The 22011-nt window shown below is 41.6% G+C and overlaps 1 protein-coding gene across 1 annotated transcript in view; it reads right to left on the bottom strand.

Moving 5' to 3' along the window:
- Window positions 1-22011, bottom strand: part of LOC104467976 (phosphatase and actin regulator 1-like) — a gene marked incomplete at its 3' end in the record, with an annotated part of 67206 nt that overhangs the window by 14103 nt on the left and 31092 nt on the right. The window contains exon 2 of the mRNA XM_010081960.1: window positions 1453-1533. Within this exon, the coding sequence (XP_010080262.1) occupies window positions 1453-1533 (81 nt within the window). The remainder of the gene's footprint in view (window positions 1-1452; window positions 1534-22011) is intronic.

The following is a 22011-nucleotide window of genomic DNA, read 5'->3' as shown; positions in this document are numbered from 1 at the left end:
CACTTTGGTACCAACCTGGAGGGCAGGGTCAGGCTGCACAGGAAACATTTTTCCTGGGGATGCTTTTAGGAACATGCAGGGATGGGTCAGAAACCAGCTATGTGTGGGATGTGGGGCAGCGATGAAGGAGGACACACCTTGGATAGAGGTGTGACTGAAGGCTGACTTCGGAGCTGGCCAGGTCACTGAACGGGGAGCTGTGCCCTGGCCTCCCCTGGGCTGTGACACACGTGGTGTGACAGCCTGGAGCGTGCCTTGCTGGCTGCAGGGATGCCTGCCTCATGGCTGTACACCTGATCGGGGTCACACTCCAAAACGTGGACAACACAGAGCGGTGAGAAGGGCAAACCTTTTTCCAGCTGGTGTTTCTACCCTGAAGTTGCATCTAGGATGACTTCCAAGGCAGCAGGCCATAGTGAGAGCACAGGCAATGTTGGATCTAAAGGACTAGCAGCATCTAAAATCCCTAACCGGTAACAACTGTAGAATTTAATGATAAGCAGCATATTTCTTTAGTTTAGCACTGTTTTTTATTTTTTTCACTTAAAAAATTAAGAGTTCTGGATAGTAAATTTTTAAATTCCCAACAAGCTAGACTAAAAACGTAGGTAGCAGATTTAAATGCTGAGGTAGACCCTACTTCTAATATCTGTTAATGTTTAAAACCTGTATTGACTTCTAACAGGTTTTGTACTGGTGTTTTTAAAGACTTTTAGACGGTGAATTAGTAAGACTTTAAAGCACATGCATAAGTTCTAGTGAAATTAAGGGGCAACTTTGGCATGTCTTTACATAATTTGCTGAATTCATTGCTTTAGTTATTGGCAAGGGAAGCAGCAAAACAAAAGCTGTGGTTAAAGATTGACACATACGTAATAGATGTTAAATATGTGTTGCATTACCAGGGTAAAACAATGGTGTGTGCAAAACAATGGCGTTTTGCATAAATAATACATTACCAACTCAAGAAATTAATTATCCTGAACATGGAATTACTATTAGCATGCCTTCTGAGCTGCTTCAAGGGAAGGCGCGCTGCTCTGTGCTTGCCACTACCCAAAACCTTAAATGTTTCCCTCTTCCACAAGTTAATCCCATAATGACTCAACCAGAAAATGCTAACACACGCAGGCACAGACCCACTCCATCTCCCCACACTCTGGATGCCTCGCTGTTTTGCAGCAAGTGACTCCTGAAAGCTGCCGTGATTTATATCACTACTGCTTTACATTGCTGATTAGCTTGCAGTTTTATTTACTCGATAACTATCACATGTATCCAACCGGGAACCCAGCCCATGGTGAAAGCGAAAGAGATGTCTGGAGACCTTATTCTGCACAGTCCTGCAATTCAGGACTGTTATTTCCAGTTCTTAATGTTACAATAACGTAATATCTGGCCATAAAACTATATGGGATGTCAATTTAATGTTGTGAAAAGAAGAACACTTACCTTTATCAAAAATTTCTTTCAGCACACCTCGTTTTATAAGCTCCTCTCTGCTTTGCCTCATTGATATTTTTCTTTCCAAAGCTGCAAACAGAGGAGAAAGGTCAATACAAATAGAAAAGAAGGTAAACGACTGTTTTAAAAGGCTCTAGGCCTTTTAAGGCATTTAAAAAAAGGCTTCTTCTCCTCTTCAAGTCAGCGGCAAATTAGCATCTCAAAATAAAGGCTATTGGCAGTCCAGACAACCTGCCTGCTGCTGTAGCACGGCCTCTATTGACAGAAATGGCTCCAGACGGACCGATCCCAGGGCACGCCTGCACTCCCATCGCTTGATTCTGACACACGACTGAAGCATTGCTGTGCAGAATCAGACGTCAAAGGGAGAAAAAGGCAATTAGTGCAGGAGGGGAAGAGGGAAAGGTAAGAAAGGAGGCAATGTGAAGGGTCACACCAATGAAGGATGTGGCCATGGATGGTCCTCAGGCCACGAAAGAGGACAGGCACCTCTGCTGCCCGGCAGCCAAGGCTTGTTTCCCACTGACTCCAGTGAGAGCAGAGCAAGGTGCTTGAGAGAGTGAAGGAAAAAAATAATAAAAAAAGAGCTGTTTAATGGAGCCTTCTTCTCCCTGGAGGGGTGGTTTTCCCCCCAAAAAGGGGTAAATGAGGGGAACTCTATGAGACCCACTGCGAGTTACACCAGGTCTGAACAGCCTGAGCCCTGTGTTGCCCATTTGGAGACCACGGTCACTGGGGCGGCAAAATGACAGATAGAAATTTCATGTTTGTTTAGCTCAGCAGTAATTAAAACAATGTCCAATTAACCAAAACCACCACAAAGGACATGCTTTCAGGCAAAGAGCTGCAAGCCAGCAAGCAAGGGGCGCAAGAAGCGATGCGCAGGCCAGGATGCGACTGTGCGTGCTCTGCGAGAAACAAGCCCGTGCCTGCCAAAAAAGAGGCACAGTCAAGGGCGCACCGCTTCTGCCATATGCTCCCCTATCAGACCCAGCGCAGATGCACGCATGCACAAATGAACTGGGACTTTGCAGCTCCAGCCTGCCCAAGGCAGATTTAAAGCAAAAGAGGCTCTGAAACCCTCGCTCCACCCCTGAAAACGTGGGGATGTAACCTTTTCTGGCACTGCTGCGTGTTGGCTGTTCCCGCGGGAGCACGGGATACCCCGGGATAACTAGCGATGCTTACACTGCAACGCTGCACTCACTGCAACTCATTTGCTGTCAGATACATACGGCTAAGCATGAACAAGGCCAGCTCTGCTTCACTTTTCTTCCATAGGATAAATTTAGGTTTCCCCATTTTTTAAATCACTTTTGAATGTGTATTCTTCAGGACAAAGACGGCCAGTAGATCCAGTCAGTAGCTAACAAAACCCCCTGCTCTCTCCCAAACACACCTTGTGAACTCAGTATCCATCAGAATTAACGGCAGGTCCCTTTGCTGAAGCACAAGACCACGTATCCACTCAGTGCAGTTTTATTTTTGAGGCTGTTAACCTAACAGCCACAGCATTTTCCAGGGTGCCTTAGCCCCATTTGAAGAAGAGCTTTGGGCACCCCACTGATTTTCAATGAAACTTAGATTTCTAAATTTCTAGTATGTTTTTGAGACAAAATACCCAACAATGAGACTGTGGAGTCACGCTGCACACTGCTCCCCAACCTGCCTTTCCCTGCACCGAAGGGGCCTTGTTCTGGTATGCTATTTAAAGCTTTTTTCCCCCTTTCGTCCTTAAGAATAGCTGCCCCCACCCCCCAAAAAAAGCCCAAACAATCTACAGCTAGCTCTCAAGCTTTCTCCCACCAAAGAAATTGTTAAAATCAACTTGCCCCATCCCTGGAAACATTCAAGTCCAGGTTGGACGGGGCTCTGGGCAACCTGATCTAGTGGAAGGTGTCCCTGCTCCCTGCAGGGGGGTTGGACTAGATGACCCCCATGGTCCCTTCCAACTCAGACCATTCTGTGATTCTGTGATTCTATGACTTTGACAAGTGACTTGGCAGCACCGAACACCTTTTCCAGTAGGTCTGAGAAAGTGTACTTTTCTGTCAGTGCGAGCAGTGAACAGTACACGGTCTGTCTGAGCTTGTTCTTCAATGGGAAATCCAAGCTGGGTGAAACAGCAGCAAAGTTGGAGTTTCTGCACATAAACAGCAGCACTGCTCACAAAAGAAAGACAAGGGCAAATACCACAATTTCTTTGCTTTACCTTAAATAGCTAAGTAACAGATCCACATTTTACATACAAATTCACTGGCACCCACCCGGGTTCACCATCTCACCCTCCTGCCTATTCAACAGCTGGCTATGCAAGGTAGGAGCATCACTACAGATTTCATGGCTAGGGAGTCCAATCACATTATTAAAGTAGTGGTAAGGAACACGTTAATTTTGTGGATGGGAGTTAAGCCTTTCAGGGGTCTGACTGCTATAAAGGGCTAGCAGGACATTTTGGAGCAGCACAGGAGCGCCTTTCCCAAAACAATTGCTGGGCAAGACACCCAAGTATTGACCAAGACTTCTCAAAGTCATGGACTGTTTTTGCAGTCTAGCAGAATTTTGAAGCTAGAGCATATTTTTGGAAGACACAGGTTTTTCAGATACTCTCTTTTAGTTGTAATCCACTTCTGCTTGAGAATGAAAAAAAAAAAACAACTCTCCAGTTTGAAGCTCAGACTAAAACAATTTTTTCAGTTTCCAAATCCTATCTAAGTAGGTACAGGACTTAAAGTATTAATTATTCTCCTGCTAAGCCAGCTTAATTAATAAGATATTTAGAGGAAGGGCATGCTGGGCTAAGAGCAGCACTGAATGATAATAACAGATGTTATACTAAAACTATGGAACATGCTGCCTTCCTTTAATACAAATCTTCCTCCCAAACAAGTCCCGTACATTTAAGTGCATAAACTGCTACGCTACTGCTGGAAGAGGTGGAAAAAAACCACAAGTCTCTAAATGCAGAACTCATTAGGACCTAACAGCCCGATCAATGAAATTTTTCCCTCGGTCTGCATTTCTCTGGAAAAGACTGCCTGTTCTTTTACAAAGGATTTTCTTTTCAAGCAGAAATCTGATACAGAATACATTCATTCACTTTCCACTGAGAACCGATCCATTCACAGCAGAAGATAAATAAAAAACTCAGAATTAATCCCTGATTCAAGAGAAACTTGTAAATTCTGTGATGGGGAAAAATTCATAATTAATATTTAACAAAAGATGTATTACTTCATTGGTGATTTTCCTTGGTGATTAACCTCATTTTGTTCATCTGTACAATCTTCCACGAGATTAGAAATAAACATTAAGCCCTCTTTATGGGGTTTACTTATGCCAGAAACTTGTTTTCTGAACCAATTCATCCATTCGCCAAGAAGCTCTCAGTTCCTAGTTTACAGAAATAAGCGTATGTGTATTTTATGGTATAAGCATGCAGGTTTTGCCAGCGTGCTCTGCAGTATGCTGCTTCTTTTAAGCTCTGGTGAAGAAACAGTGGGAAATACTAATGTTTCTGAGCTGGTGTTTTTGAACTCGTCCCTCAGGAGCAGCACCCCTCCGCAGTTCAAGCAGAGCTCTTCTCTGTGGCAGACCCATTAAGATCAGTAAAGCTTTGACAAGGTCAGGAGGATTTCCTGCCCCTCTGTTCTGGAAATCAAGTAGAGTTTTGTCTTTATTCCTTTAATAAGCCGTTGCACTCCAGGACAGCAGTGACTGTGGGCTGCTCCTCCAGCTGAGAGGCGAAACCCGCCGCTGCCTCTGTGCCAAGTGCTTCTGCTGCTCCATTAACCAGCCAAAGAGACGTTCATGTAGTCAGGTTATGTGCAACCTTTCTGTCTCTCCCATCCTTCCCTCCAAGATCAAAATATCTCAGACGAACTCTTCCAACCTGCATCTATATGAGAATAAACCGGCCTCCTCTGCAGAGCTTGTCATGTTGCTGCTTAAACCAAGGGATAAACAACTCCGGTCCCTTCTCCTCATCTGACACCCAAAACTAAATCCTGCTCTGTGCCAGCCAGTTGAATCTTAACCTTGCTTTTCTCTGAGGTTGCCCTTGGCCTCCATCTTAAAAAGCACTGGGGGTTGCTTTGCATGAATTCCTCCTTTCAAAGGCCACTAGAATTTTCATGATGACTTTAGGAAGCAAAGGTCGTTATAGGAATGCAGCTTGGGGGAGGAGCTTTCTGCTGAATCAATTATATTTGGATTCAATAGGCAGAAATTTGCTTTGCTAATAATTCAGATCTGAATAATTAAAAACAAGTAAACCAATTGCTTTGCACAGTGTTAATCTAAACAACCATCAATATTTCCTTTAGACTTGTACAGAAGGAGAGATTTTCAGATGTGATGGATTATGTATCAAAACATATTACATCATCTTGAAATTCTGGTATGGTATTTAAAGCTTTTTTCCCTTCCTCCTTCAGAATAGCTGCCTCCAACTCCTCCAAAAAAAAAAAAAAAAAAAGCCAGAACAATGTCTAACAAGTCTATGTAGACCTTCCTGATAATTAAATGGAGCAGGATTCATCTGATAAAAATTTTACAGTGTGGGCTTCTGCCTCTGAGCTGGCCTCCTTATACATTAAAAGCAAATCTCGGGCATGACTGACCTCATCCTAGTGTAAGCGTCTGAAACAGGCTGGACCGCACCTTGGAAGTGCTTGTTAGTCTTTACTGACAATAACAGAAGCTAAAGGTGAGTATCTGAGATAGAGAGGCATAGAATTAAGGCTGAATCCACTCCTGAAATCAAAATTGACCAAAGAGGGTAGTTTCAAGAAAGTAAATGCTGCTGCAGATGAAAGTCCCAGGTGGAGCTGAGGAACATGTAGCTGCATCAGCTCACACAGAGCTCCATTAACTTTGGGATCGTTTCAGTAGCTGTGGCATGACACCCAGCATCGCTGCTGTGAGCTGGACCAACGCCAAAACATTGTTTGAAATAACTGCTTTGCTCTGTGCTAAATATGAATTTTGTTTAGCTTCAAACATTCATAAGTCTCCTGAGGCCTGAGGGAAGAAAAAATATTCCAACAGGTTGCTGAACCTTTGAGATTTACAGTTCCTTACAGAAGTTTTGGGTCTTTTTAATCTCAACCTGGGTTTTCCTGTAACAGTACCATCTACAAAATCGGACTCAGACAGATTACCACCTGTGATGTCTGCCCATGACATTTCTTATTCTGACCGTAGCCTAGAATAAAAATAAGTGAACATCAGTGGGGGAAAGATGTGTGGGTATTAAAAGTTAAGCTTGATTTTAAAAAAATTACTACCAATACCTCTCCAAATCAGGTGCTGCTAGAATAGCTGCCCAAATAAATCCCTTTCAGGACATGAATCATTTGGAAAACTTCTGTGGCATGTGCTACAAGACAAACTAATAAAACAGGAACAATACCCAGCACTGATGTCATACTGAAGGAGTGACTCAAAACACTCTAGAAGCAAACCAGTATCATTACAGAGCTGGAAAAGTGAGGTACAGACAAGTTGAAACAGCTTGGCTAAGAAATGAACCTTCTAGATTTAAATTTTTTAAATTAAGATAAATAAAATAATGGGAAGAGGCCAAAATAAAAAAACTCTATTAATTTTATTTTCTTTCCTGTCTTGTAAGTACAACTGGATTAATTTTAGATTGTGACTACTTAAAACACAGAGAAGATGATATTAAGGCATCTTGCTTCCAGTCAAATTCAGATCAGCTCAGGACACTGGTCGATCTCCAGTTAGAAGCACTGGACTAGGAGCATGGTAAATCTTCATTTGTGACAGGCAAGCCTTTGAAATCACACAGTTAAAATAGACATATTCCATGCGGGACGAAACCTCAAATCCCTAGTTACTAACAAGAAGAGTTGACAAGGTATAACAGTTGCCACTTCTAGTAACTACAGATAAAAACTGAATTCTCTCATCCTTAACTGATGGTGAAAGAAAGTAAAACTGGGGAAGAAGCTGTAATAAGCCTTAAGAAAACGCTAGATTTATACTCATCTTTACTACATGTAAACTGCCAGCAGACTCAGGAGGAAAATGGATGCAGAATCAAATTTGTAAATACAGAAGTGCAGAAGCTATTCAAAATACTGCAAAGAAGATCACAACGCAGTAACGCAACTCAGAAATGCAGCATACAACCAAGAATTCAACAAAGACAAGGAAAGGCTGAGAAATAAATTCTGAACAACTCTACCATAATTAACAGAAGGAACTGAACTAAAGAAATCAGAAATCTAATCCAAGAGCAGATGGGCTGTAATTTTTTCATAGAGAAGGACTGAAAAAAATCCATCAAAGAAGCTGCCTTCCTAGCTGAAAGAACCAAATTTCAAGCTAGATCCAAAGAAACACAAAATAATGGATTTCGTAGGCCAAGAAGAGCAAGCCTGGCAGAAGATGAATACATGAAAACATGAGATAAAACAAGAAATCTTGACAAATGTAACAAAAGGTGTGTGTGTGTTCAAAAAAAAAAAATCTAAGAAAATGGAAGTGAAAAGACAACAAGACTGTAGATACCCTTAAGAAAAACGTCACCACCCTCAACTGCTCAGCTAATGAACAGCAAAGCAGAACTCTGCTGCGTCAATGAACCGTGGCAGTCTATCAATGGCATTTTGGAAAGACACATTTTCATCCCTTTTCTACATAATCACTTTTCTTGTCACACTTGAGAAGTAATGTACAGCAGGTTGGGGAGAAATTCAGAAAGCTGACCAGAATATTGAAAAAATGACAAAAATACCTTCCTCCTTTTCTTCCCTCTGAACTGCAGCACAGCATTTTCATGAATTCTTAGGTAACACTAGGTCAAGAAGTGGAAAGCTGGGCCACCAATACGTATTGCTTTCCACAGTTCAATGAAAAATGAGGCTCTGTAGCTTAATTAAAGAAATTTCCAACAAGGTAACATAGCATATCTTAAGAGTACACCTGCTCTGCAATTACAGTGTGATTGCAGCACAGAAAGCCATTCCCCGGGCATTCTGAATATATATAATTTAGGCATCAAAAAGAGTAATGAGGGGGTGGTACTGACTTATTTGAAGGCTTTCATCCATGTAAGAAACCTAGCAGGCTTGAACAGCCCATGCTGAAGTCCATACTGCTACCAGCACCCGAAGTAGCTATAGCTAGATTAAAAATAAATTGAGCATAGCGATTACCACCGTAGTTCTTACCACAATGAAGCTATGTCCCTAAGTGCCAGCAAAAGGCATCTGATGCAATCCTTTTGATAGGAGATCCATTCATGTTTTCACATGGACCGCTAGATGATGAAATGATGGTTTCTCCTACAGCCTTCTGCGTTACAACATGCAGAAGTCGTAGCGTCAAAGAGTATGAATACAGCTTCTACTCATCAAGCCTTTGCAACTAGGCAAGATGAGTGATGCCATCTGAAATTACTATAAAGAAAGAAATATGCAGGAATATCAGCAACAGCTGTGCATCCCAAAGAACGGCTGCTTTTTATAAGTGACTCAACTTGCTTTAGGCACCTTGCCGTCTCAGATTTCTGTATGTACAACAAACACCAACTATGCTAAAAGCAAATTAGTGAAGACGGTGAGATACCTGTAGTGTGTTTCCCTCACCCCGAGAAGATGGTACCCAGACAGATGATACTGCAGTGGGGATCTGCAGAGTCATCTGTAATGGCAGAAATGTCTGTTTGCAATATTCTGCCGCATAATAGACCAATGGACCTTCCTCAAAGCAAAAAGCAAAGCATCCGCATAGTGGGCACTGCTAGAGTAAGATAACGACTCCTGTGACTCTCTGCAGCTGAACAGAATTCTCTCCAGAACAGAGTTTACACATGGGATATAAATAACCAGGCAAGCTGCTGCTTTTGGATTTGCTCCTCATCAGACAACATGTCCAGATGGCAAAATACAGAGCAGAGTTTACAGAAACAAGTCTAGCAGATGTCAGGAAACTGGATTCTCCAGTGGAACTTTTAGAGGGTGAAGGAGTCAGTTTTCTTGGGCCAGAAAAAGGGGAACAAACTTGAAGATAAAACCAAGACAGTGGCAGGCTGACGATAAGAAGGGAGGAAGAATGCTTGGACAGACCACCAGCACATGACAACCAAACTACCTGGCCAGTATTTGCCAGCTGGGCAGATCACCTTACTGATAGAAAAGAGAGCTGTGCTCTGTAGGATGAGCAGCACAACTCTTTCTAGAGCAAGAGCAAACTCCTGTGTAGTTTGTTTTACAGCTTGAGTTTCCCTTACAGCTGTAACTTTACAAACATCTATCGCCTGGTACCCACAGCCAGACAGAGATTTAAAAACAGCACTTTACTCCCTAATGAAATCTTATCTTGGCTACAACGAAGAAAGCTTGATCTGCTGGATGCTTCTATTTCACCAGATAGAGATTTGGGATAACTTTAAAAAAATCCGCCCATTACCCAAAGTGTGTATTTACACATACAACTCTGTTGTAGGAAATTCCAGTCCAGGAAACAGTTCTTCCACTTATACTGGGATAATTAGTACACAGCAGTCTCCCAAGCAGAGACACAGAGCAGATGGATAGTTGTGTATCTGTGTCCACATGTACATCACTTGAAAATAAATGTTACAAAGCATAGCCTGCAACTAAGAAATACCTAATTAAAGTCAAAGTTGGCTTAGCACCTTCTTGATGGAGAAGCTATTAAGATTCCAAATACTTATTGGAAAGCATCACTGCTTTTGTACACCCAGAAAACTTCAACTCAGCACACACAAATTAAAAATGCATTTGTTATTAGAAAAAAACTCGCAACAACTCTTCAACACAGACCTCTGTTAGGAGCCAGACAGGAAATCATTCATTTCATACTTGATTATAGAAACGACTGAATCACAAAGCAACAGACACTTCCTCCAAAAAAAAAAAAAAGGATTCCTCAATTGCAGCTGTCACATCATCCAGCAATTATCTTTCAATGATATTTCCAGCTTGTGCAATGGCACTAGCTGCTTGGTACATAATAGACTTAATGCTCAAAAAGTCTCAGAGTGTCTTTAACACCCATTGTCTTATCACCCAAAATAGTTCTGTCTACTTTCTGGTTTGGAAACTGATAATAGTTCAAGCTACAGTAAAACCACACATGTGCAACTGCAGTATGTTTTGTGCATTTAGAGCCTTGGTCTGATTTTTTGGCTGCAAAGATAATTTTCCCAGGTGGAGGGAAACTTTTCACCATGCATGGCAGTCCTCTGGAATCGACAGACTGAAAAAGGATGAGACTGGGATTTCAGGTACAGTAACATGAATGCAGAATAGCTTAATGAGACCTTGGCATGCACCCTCCTGCCTTGTAGACGGAATTATTCCATTATTTCACTAGGAGACGCTTTTAAAAAAAATCAACCAATGACAAAATGGTTTTATTCTCCTCCCTAGCAAATACAGTGCTGACATTATCTGATAAAATAAGGCATTTTTACCCTTAGTATGCCCTTATATGGTTTTTAGTGCTGTTCTGTATACATGAACATAGTTATGATTGTTGTCTGGGACAGGGGGACAGAGTTGAAGACTCCGAACACCTTTGGACACATTTCTTACAGTGTAACCTCATTATAAATGTAGTTAAGAGTGTATAAGATAAAGGTATAATGGCAGTCTGATATCTCAGCATTGCACTCTAAGTGCCTCTACTGTCCAGAATTGAATAAAGTTTATTTGTTAAATGTGTAGAAAACCAAACAGAAAACTGGTGGACTCATAGATGATCTAAGGTTAGAAGCAATGGTCCGGAAGGATAAAGGCCATGGTAAACAAGCCAAATATTTTGCACAGCAGTGCTAACCCTGAAGAGTTTCAGCAGAATCGCAGAACAAAACTCTTCTTTATAAGCAGCTGTGGAAGTCTTTCTAAGTGAAGTGTTAGTTGGCGAACTTTTTAAATAAATCAATAAAATGAAGAGCAGTAAACTGCCAGGATCAGGCAGTTTTCTTCCTAGAGCTCCTCGGGAAATCATATATGAACTGTTAAGTGTGGCATATAACCTAGATAAGACAGAAAAGTGGGAGGTGGCAAACAGAAGGCTGGTATTTTTTTAAGAGTCCAAAAGTCACCTGGGAATTACAGACCAGTAAGGCTGGTTTCCACACCACCAGTCTAGGAAAATCTATATGGAACAGAGCTAGAAATAGGAGTCCTAAAACAGAACAGAAATGGGAGAAGAATCATCCTGGGTTTGAGGTGGGAAGTTCATGGAAGTCAACGAATGAAGATGCTCTGTTCCATATTAGTGCCTTTAGAGTCTCAAAACTCCTTTGTTAAGGAATAGAATAGAACAGAACAGAACAGAAAAGAATATTTCAGTGGGAAGGGACCTACAATGATCATCTAGTCCAACTGCCTGACCACTTCACGGCTGACCAAGTTAAAACATGTCATTAAGGCCATTGTCCAAATACCTCTTAAACACTGACAGGCTTGGGGCACCAACCACCTCTCTAGGAAGCCTGTTCCAGTCTCTGACCACCTTGTTAAGGTCTCTGAAACAATTACAACTGCATGAGATAAGAGTGAGCATCCTCTAGTGGATCAATAACATGCAGAAAGCGAGGAATGCCCTGCACATAAACCAGAGGGACGAGGTAGGACTTGCTCTCTTCTCCACAAAGACACATTCTAGGAAGGCTGGCAAGACGGAGCCAACACAAATTGCTGACTGCCATCAAAACTAAGGCTGACTGCAAAGAGCTGGACAAGATCTTATGATACTAAGTGACGTGTGACAAAATTCAACATTGGTAAGAGCAAAAAAGACACGTGGGAAAAGGCAGCCCTAACTACACATGCATAGTAACAGCTAAATTAGTCATTCCCGCTCAGGAGACAGCACTTGGAAACTCTGCAGAGAACTCTCTGAAAACATCATCTTAATGCTTGGGGCAACAAAAAAAGGAAATAGAAATTTGGAAATAAATATAGCACCTTTGTCCTAGTGTACTAGTCCCCAGCCAATGCAAGTCTGGTTATCCATCTCCAAAAGATACAGGAGAACTAAAATAATTATGGGGAAAAAGGAAGAAGAATGATTAAAGGGATGGGGTATCTCGTACAGGAGAGTAAAGAGCAACGGTGAAGCTGTACTTTTTTGTCATCTTTTATATCAAGGTCCTGGTCTCCTTATATTCACAAAAGTACATGGCAACTGTCACCAAGGCTGTGGTCTCCTTGCACCAGACAGTGCTCTTGAAGGAACACGGGGGCACAAAACCCATAACATAACATAACATAACATAACCAGCATCAGTACACCTACTCTACATACCCTGCACCAGACAGGGCTCCCTTGGCCTGGCATAGCCCTTCAAATCATCCCCACAGCCCTTGCACTCTTTCGGACCCAGAGATAAGGCAAAACTCATGCCAGAAGGGCTTCTGCCTTCTGAATGCACAGGGCAGCCCTCAGCAGCAGCATGAGCTCCTGCTCTCCTGCAGCGCGGTCACGACCCGTTGCTCTAGATTAGGGACCACAGCAACACCGAGACGTGAACCAGTGTGCACCACTTGCCCTCGAGACCACGGGCCACACTACAGCAAACACCGTTGCAGCAAACTGCAAACCAGAAATCTCCACCCTGGGAAAGGGGCAACAGATGGGGAATACAACAGAGGTCTGTAACAGCACTAACAGTCATTCACTCGTCTATAAAATGCAAAAAAATAAAAGGCACCCAAGAAAATGATCAGGATGCATCTCAAAAAAAAAAAAAAAAAAAGGTGTTTTTGTGTACGTCTTTTATCATTGTGGAATTAACTGCAAGAGATAGCTGCTAAGGCCAAAAGTGTAATTGGGTTCAAATGACACAAAGGGACGGAGGATAAATCCACATGTGGCTCCTTAACTTTGATGCAGCTTTTGGCATAAAAACTTCGGAGTGCTGGAATCTGATTTGTTATGTGAGAGGACAGATAAATACATACTTACACCCGGCCTCTTGCACATTCTTTTACTAAACAGAACTGCTGACTGCAAGAAAAGATACTGGGCTACCTGGACGTTGGTTTCATCTACTATGTCTGCCCTTGAGCGTATTTATCTTTAAAGAATGTGTCTAATGAATCAGGAGAAAACACCCTCCATCCCAAAACACAAAACCATACACTGTGTTCAGTTATCTCATTGTTGGGAAACGTGCGAAGGCATCTAATTTGCCTTCAAAAGGATCATGAATTTTATCTCCTTACGATCCATGTCAGAAGACTTTTCCTGTATGATTAAATCAGACCTGTTAAGTAACAGAGGATTTTTTATTAATCAATTCCAGAGAAAGCTACGACTTTTTTGTGTTACTTTTTTTTTCTTACAGATCTAGGAAGTACAAGAGTGTATTTCACGTTGGACAAATCTTAATTATTATCAACTGCTTTCTGACAGCGCAGTACATGAAGTGCCAATGGAATGCAAAGCTGAAATCTGAGATTCTGCCCTGTGCTGGGTAATGACCTGACTGTAGATTTTTTTTTTAACAAGGAGAATAAATTTGAGTGGTTCTGTGGATTTTGAGTAACACTTCACAGAAGAACCACAGAGAGACTGCAAATCACTGCTCCATGGACAACTACAAGTTTGATGAAAGTTGACACTACCTTGACATATTTTTCTGAACATGATCAAAATGCCATTATGTTGTTATAAATACATTAATTAAAATAATGATAAAGCAGTGACTGAAGAAATAATACAATTTAATGATTACCTCTACCTAAATACTTCTCTGTTCCAACTCTATCCTGGTCTTTTTTTAAATCAGTAAGATTTGGACGATCTATTTTTGTGAAAGTTCACTTACTTCTGCTGCATAATAGCGATAGCTGCCATCCTATTTCTGCCATCATAATTAGTTGCTGTGGAGATGGCTGAAATATCATGGATTATTATAATTGCAAATGAGGAACAAGCAGCAGGAAAAGATGACATTGATAACCTGCAAATATTGCAAGGTTCCTTGAAACCCGTTAACTACAAGATATTTGAATTTGCCATAGCAAAGAGCAGGCTCACAGAATATGGGGGTGGTGTACATTTCAGATGAATACACTGGGAAAAAACATGACAGCTACATGTGATGGCATCTTAAATTTAGTTTAAAGCAAAATTATCATACAACCCATGCATCTTATGATTTTGTTACATATAATTTTGCTTCAGGCCTATAGAAGAGCCACTTACGATATTCACCTTTATTACTATGAGATAAAAAAACCACAGCAATACTACATAAAATCAGTAGGTGTTATCCTGAACTAATATTCCTTGGCAGATAGATGAAGGAGAAACAGGTGTTCAAGTGTCTGTGTGAAAAGTGGCTAGAATTATCCCCTCGACATAGTTCTTTAGAAGGCAAGAACCAAACTGCGCCTTCCAGGAGAGACTAATGAACCTCTCGGAGGGTGGAGGGACAAAGCAGAAAAAAAATAAATTTCCCGTTGTACTATTTTACAACAGAACTCATGTGCATCATGTTGTATTTTGCTGTAGGGCTGGCTGGCACTGCGATCTGCACCTCAGCTGTGTAAGGAAAGCTGCAGAACTGGCTGTGTGTAAGGATGCTGCCTTCATACAGCCACCGCGTGCACTTACGAAATGGCAGCAGCATCAGATCTTTACCTTTCCTGCCTCGGTACCGTGAAGCAATTGGCCTGCATTAAAAAAAGAAGATTCCCCAAATTATGCTTTCATGAAGTCACAAACCTTTTTAAAGCTTGACTGAGCTAAACACTGAGGTAAATGCTCTCTTATGTACTGCTGTTTAAAGCCACGTTGCGGCATTCTGAAACACAAAGGGAAAGTGAGAAGCATGAAGGGAAAGTGAGAAGCAGCTGTTTGTAAAACAAGATTTCTTCCCCTCTCTGAGCACAGCTCAGTGACTGATATCACAATTATATTCTCAGGATTTCCATGCCATTATTTGGATAGCTTTTTAAACGCCAAACAAGTATCCTGGCATCTTATTAAGATGAAAAAGGTAATTCAGGTGGACTGACCTATGGGTGGTAGAGCCTCAGACTATTGATGGATTTATACTGATTGAGCGACCAAACACTGAGTGTTTTTAGCATCAACAAACCTTCTGAGTTCAAAGATCCTGGAATGGAAAGATCTCTTGTTTGTGCAAATATGAACTTGTACACCCCATTCTGACCCACCCTGATATTCAGAGAGGAGTTCACATCAGCGGCTTAACGTGCAAAACCCAAAACAGGCTCACCTGCTGTCTTATTTATTTTACCTTTTCAACCCACTGTTGCTGATGTGGTAGCCTGATAATGAGGCTAATTTGATGTGAACCCTCTTGCTTTTAAACTGATTTGTTTGCATGTACTGAAGGGCTTTGCTTAGCAGGCACTTAGACAAATAAATATAAAACTGAAAGAAAATGCATCTGGTTTGGAAATTTTCTTTTCTCTGCTGGTCAAACTAGAGACTGCACATCTCCCATCCTCTCCTAAAGGCTGGGCAGAATGTGCAGTGGCTACCTTTTATTTCTGCATGCTAAATGAAAACACAATGCACAGCAGCATACCACAGCATTACACACCAATACGGGTCTGAGGGATGCTCCAATAACACTGAGAAAGGATCAAGTTTTACCACAAACTTTTTATACCTCCAATTCCATTAAAAATTACAGGCGTTCTACCGTTACAAAACAATAGAGAAATACTAGTACAGTTCTTTGTAGAGTTCTGGGGCTCCCTGGAACCAGAAAGACACCGACTAACTGGAGCAGGTCCAGCAGCGACCCACCACAACGGCTGAATGTGACACAAGGCAATGGACAAGTTGCAGCAAGGGAAATTCTGATCAGATACCAGCGAAGCAAGTCCTCACGCTACGTATAGTCAAACATTGGAACGGGTTTCCCAGAGTCTCCATCTCTCTCCCTTGCAGTATTTAAAAGCTGACTGGGATACCTACCGTAACTCCAGAGATGGCCCTGCTTTCAGCAAAGGCTGGGCCAGATATCCTCCAGATATCTTCCAGTCTGTATTAGTACATGATTTCTATTTAACAACAATTAAAAGTGCTGGAGCACGCAGTGACATGCCAACTGCTGCTGTATACATTATGACACCCAACAGGTTCCACTGCTTTTGCACTAAAATGGTGAAAGCCTTAAAAGCCACACTGCTAACCTTATGTTTATTTGTTTACAAACAAAAGCACATCACTTCATCCCAACTGAAATCAGCTGCTGCTATGTTTCTTTCCGAGTTTGAGCCTTTCCTTGCACTGCAGAGATACTGCAGCATCCCATGTGCATCCTGAAGCCATCACACCACACATCACTTGTCCTTTCAGCAGCCCTGTTGAACACAGGAGGTGGCACTCTGTTTTATAAAAAGTCCAAGTTAATAATCTTTAGAGCAGAACATGCATAATATTTAGAAATGAAAATATCTTTAACCTCAGTCCTTGCAAATTTTAATTAAGCCAGGTTCTTAAACCAGTTCCTGAGTACGAGACTTAAGCTACTATTTTAACAGTAAATGAAGTCATGCAGCAGAATTTGATGAGATAGCTATGAAATCACCAGTGAAAACTTTCAGACGAATACTGACCTACACATGGTGCGAGTAACAAACGCTTAGTATGGCTTGCAGTTTCCTGAGTGTCTTTCTGCAGCAATGAAGAAGTTACACCTTCTGCACCAAAATCTCCTTGGTGCAGCCCTGATATTGTAAATAGTTAATTGGATCATGTCACTTATTCTTACATGTGAGCTATTTTTTTTTCCTTTGCGGGTGGTGAGGCAGTGTCCCAGGTTGCCCAGAGAAGCTGTGGATGCCCCATCCCTGGAGGGGTTCAAGGCCAGGCTGGATGAGGCTTTGAGCAACCTGGGCTGGTGGGAGGTGTCCCTGCCCATGGCAGGGGGTTGGAACCCAATGATCTTTAAGGTCCTTTCCAACCCAAACCGTTCTGTGGTTCTATTTCTTTGTCATAAGGGAGATCCTTCTTTTAACAGCTGTGGGGGCTTCTGCAGTAAGTTCTCCCCACACTGACTTCTCCTTTGCACTGCAGTTTTCCCCTGGACTTCATTTGTGTATGAATACAGACTTCCTTTCATTTTTCTTTTTAACCGATTTGTGTTATTATTTACCTCAGCAATTCTCACAGCCGCTGCCATATGAAAACATATTTGCATTATCCAGCCGCACAATGCAGCTGCATTTCGACATTAAGTCTCAGAATGGTGCTCACTGCCAAGCTGAAGACCAACTGCTTGAGAATCAATGGTCTAGATACTTCCAGGTCAATGGAGGTGACCATATATTTTGCAAGTCATGAACTCAGAAGTTTAAGCAATTCCTCTCCCAATTACAGATACAGTAATTAACACAGCTGATCACCGACTGAGGTTAGAACCTAAAAAGGAGAAGATTTCAGTCCCTCCAAAGATTTCAGGTACACTTCTGTGACTGGACAGGGAAATGGGATCAGGAAGCACAGAGACTTTCAAAACAGAAAACAACCAAAGACATACATCATCTTACCTTCTTTAAATGAAATGCAAAGGTTTGTTGGGTTTTAAGTTTAGGGAAAGGTTCAGGAATTTTTTTTTTTTTTTTATTGGAAGGAGTATACCTGTTCATATTGTAAGCCATGTAGATTTACAGGAACTTACTACGAACTTGGTTCTCGTTCCTGGTACACTTATTCAGATGCCTCTCCCATTGACATCTATCGAAACTCTGAAAGCCCAGAGATCTGTAAGTGCAGCTCACTAGACTAAGTAAACTATTCTTTCTGTTCTCCAAAGCCCTTCAGATATTATTGCAGTCTTTAAGAAATACTTTAAGAAACTAAGAAAAGCTCGAGAGCATCAGAGCTTTAGGGAGTCTCTCTTGTCTTTGGGATGGGATTTATTTACTGTACGGTAGCAAGCAGTTTGTCATTTTTTTTCCTGTTTTGCTGTTTATTTAATAGATAGTGGCTGAAAATAAATGATGTGTCAATGAGATAGCATTGCTAAGCTTCAAAGGTACTAGCTTGGCCAAGCAGTCCAGACACGCCCATGAATACCGGCAGGATTTCCAGACTGCTTTGTGGGATTTGACATAATCACAGCTATGCATAACAATGTGCGTAATAACAACTATGCAAACTGGCATCAACCACAGAAATACATGATTACCCATGAAGCCAGGAAATAAAACAATGCAGAATGAAAAGCTTAAAAAAAAATCCAGGGAAAAGTAGAAAATTAAGAAAATACATGTTTTTCTGGGTTTCAGATGACACATTAGGGTTTTGAAGGCTTTATCTGAGAAAAAGCCAAGGGCTAAACACAGTGGAGGAGATGAATGTATGAAAACCCCTGAGCAGTTACTGAGTAGGTTCTCCTTGGAAGCATCTCTTGTGTTATGTTTAAGAAGTAAAACCCTTCAGGACTTAAAATCTGCTTAGCATTATCTTGAATAGTTTGGAGATCAAATAGCCTTTTGTGTTGTCTTTCAGACATCAAGGGGGAGTCAGGCAGGTGTGACTCTGAAGTATCACTGTAGGAAAACATTCAGTCGGTATTACATACTGAGTGCAAGGAGGCTTATTCACAACAGGTTTGCTGCCTTGGCAAAGAATAGAACATAATTAAATAATGATGATTTTATATTTGCAGCAAATTATTTAATGACACTGTATTTATTTAGTCAATGGATAGATATGGACCTGCCAGCTGGCTTCCCTCCATCTCAACATATTATAGTGAGTTCTGACTTTTTTCAAGAGTAAAAATAAAGGCCCAATTTAGGTAACTAGTTACTGCAATCACAGAACCAAATCCTGCTCTCATTATACCTTTCTAAATCTTAGACGAAATTTCACTAGAGTTCCTGTCCTTATTGCAGATATAAATTGATGCAGCAGGGTTCACATATTTTTGCATTACTTAAATTACTCTAAACAATGGTGTCATTTTGACAGTTCAAAAAACAATTTAAAGGGGGACAATCTCTTTTTTTTTAAAACAATTTCCCTATCTGATTTTTTTCTTGGTACATAGAAAGGCCTGAAAAGAGACATTAATTATGTCTGGTTTTGTTAATGAACTTTTGAGGGATCAAAATGATATTTGTTGTGTAATGCTATTGGACTTTGTAAAACTGTTCTCTTTCCCCAAAGAGATAATCATACATGGCTAATTGATGCCACAGAGAACAAACTTTTGAACAGATTTAGTAAACTGTACTAGTACTGTAAGAAGAGCAATCACAGTAACACAAGCATTAGGTACAGGCTCTGACAACCAAATCAAACTTAAAACTTCTCCAGGCTGAACAACCCCAACTCTCTCAGCCTGTCCTCATACAGGGGGTCCTCCAGCCCTCTGATCATCTTCATGGCCCTACTCCAGACCTGCTCCAACAGGTCCATGTCTTTCCTGTGCTGAGGACTCCACATCTGAACACAGCACTGCAGGTGGGGTCTCACGAGAGCAGAGTAGAGGGGGAGAATCACCTCCTTTGACCTGCTGCTAATGCTTCTCTTGATGCAGCCCAGGACACGGTTGGTTTCTGAGCTGCGAGCGCACACTGCCGGCTCACGTTCAGTTTTGCATCTACCAACACCCCCAAGTCCTTCTCCTCAGGGCTGCTCTCAATCCATTCTCCTCTCCCAGCCTGTATTTGTGCTCGGGATTGCCCCGACCCACGTGCAGGACCTTGCACTCGGCCTTGTTCAACTTCATGAGGTTGGCATGGGCCCACCTCTCCAGCCTGTCCAGGTCCCTCTGGATGGCATCCCTTCCCTCTAGCGTGTCCACCACACCACACAGCTTGGTCTCATCTGCAAACTTGCTGAGGGTGCATGTTACATTAACTTAACCACAAAGGTATGGTGTGGGGCCAGCCCTCCTTATAGCATCAACACTGGCAGCCTTTTAACCATGCCTCCTGAAGTGGAGAGGTGATGTCTTCCACAGTATCACAACAGTTTTGTGGGTTTTCAAAAAAATACAATTCTTTTGATGTTTTGCTGAAAAACACTTCCTCAAGCTAGTTTTTATGAATGTAATAAAATACTTACTTTAAACTGCAATATCCTGCATCTTTGGAATGTGACAAGGGGATAAATCTGGCTCAAAAGCTAATTGTATACAAATAAAATTCTTAAATCCCAGGTGAGCTAGTATCTTCTTACCAGGTGAGACAACCATAGCCAAGAAGAATCACTATTTCTTCTCTCTTTGCTGAATTTGTACTTCTTTTCAGGAAGACTTTTCTTTCTTATTCTTTGATTCCTTTTCCTCTCCTTCAGTCCCTGGAAACATGCACCAACTACACAGAGGAGGACTGAAGAAGAGGGGGGGCAACTGCTTTGCCAGGCTGATACAGTAGCTGCTTAATTGCTTCGCTAAATCTGGGCTCGAGTACTCACTTTTCTCCCAGGCTCCCCAGTTTTTGTAAAGTTTCACGAGGTTGTTTTGCTGGACTCATAAATTACAGCACAACCCAATTCTTCTGCCCCGTGAGGTGCTGTGCTGTAATTAATTAATCATTTGCATTTCAACAGCAGCTTCTGTCAAAGAAGATCAAACAGCTCAAATATTAGAGTATGTCTTAACATTCTCTCTCTCAGGTACTATTCCTACTGGAAATCTAAGGCCAACTCCACACCTGTGCTTAGTGCTCCATCTGCGGATAAGGCTCCCTCACCATCCTCGCGCAGCTAACGCCAGAGGATGGAGCACCGCTGCCCTTCTGCCCCACAGATTCTGTACGATGGAGCATCACTGCTCTTCTGCCCCATATTTCTTGTAGCAATACCCAACAGGACCACTGCGCAATATGTTTGCCCCCCCACAAAGCTCTCCATTGCTTAGAAAGTGGGAATACAACTCGTATTTTTACTACTGTTCCCAGCTGGTAATTTGAGTTGTGACTCCCATAATATCCTGTGGATGAAGGAACCAATTGTACTGGCTGAGTCGTTACCATCATTATCTGGTTATATCCATAAAGCTGGCCAATAATTAAAAAAGCAACAGCACCTGCATCTCCAACAAAACTAGTTCCCTACAAATCCCAGAAAAGTAGGGATTGCAAGATTAACTCTTTTGAAATTAAAGTATAGTTTCCTCTGAAATTAAGCCAACTTCGGTACGTAAAAATATCAGGATCACTCTGAAAACATTACAAATGCCCACTCTTAATGTACAAGTAAAACACAGCTTACTGGGAAAACCGAAACATGATGTTTTTCACATGAATACCCATTTTAGAAAGGAAAATCAGCCTGTAACCTTCATAAGTTCAGTTTCAGCTAGCTGAAAACTACCATCTTTCCTACACTCTCTAACATTTGCGATGCCTCTGCTTTCTCCAGTAGAATTTAATTGAGGAACAAATGGCTTCCACTTAAATAAATAAAAAGTTTAAAATGTCTAAGAAGCCTTTATGATCAAAGGCAGTTGACTTAAAAATATTTAGTGAGCCTTTTTCTAATTAGAAATATTAACCTTTCTGCCCAAAAATAAGCACACGTACAGTGATTCCCTCAGAT

The sequence above is a fragment of the Pterocles gutturalis genome, unplaced genomic scaffold, assembly GCF_000699245.1.
Source record: "Pterocles gutturalis isolate BGI_N339 unplaced genomic scaffold, ASM69924v1 scaffold5539, whole genome shotgun sequence".
NCBI lineage: Eukaryota > Metazoa > Chordata > Aves > Pterocliformes > Pteroclidae > Pterocles > Pterocles gutturalis.
This window is presented reverse-complemented; position numbering and strand designations above follow the sequence as displayed.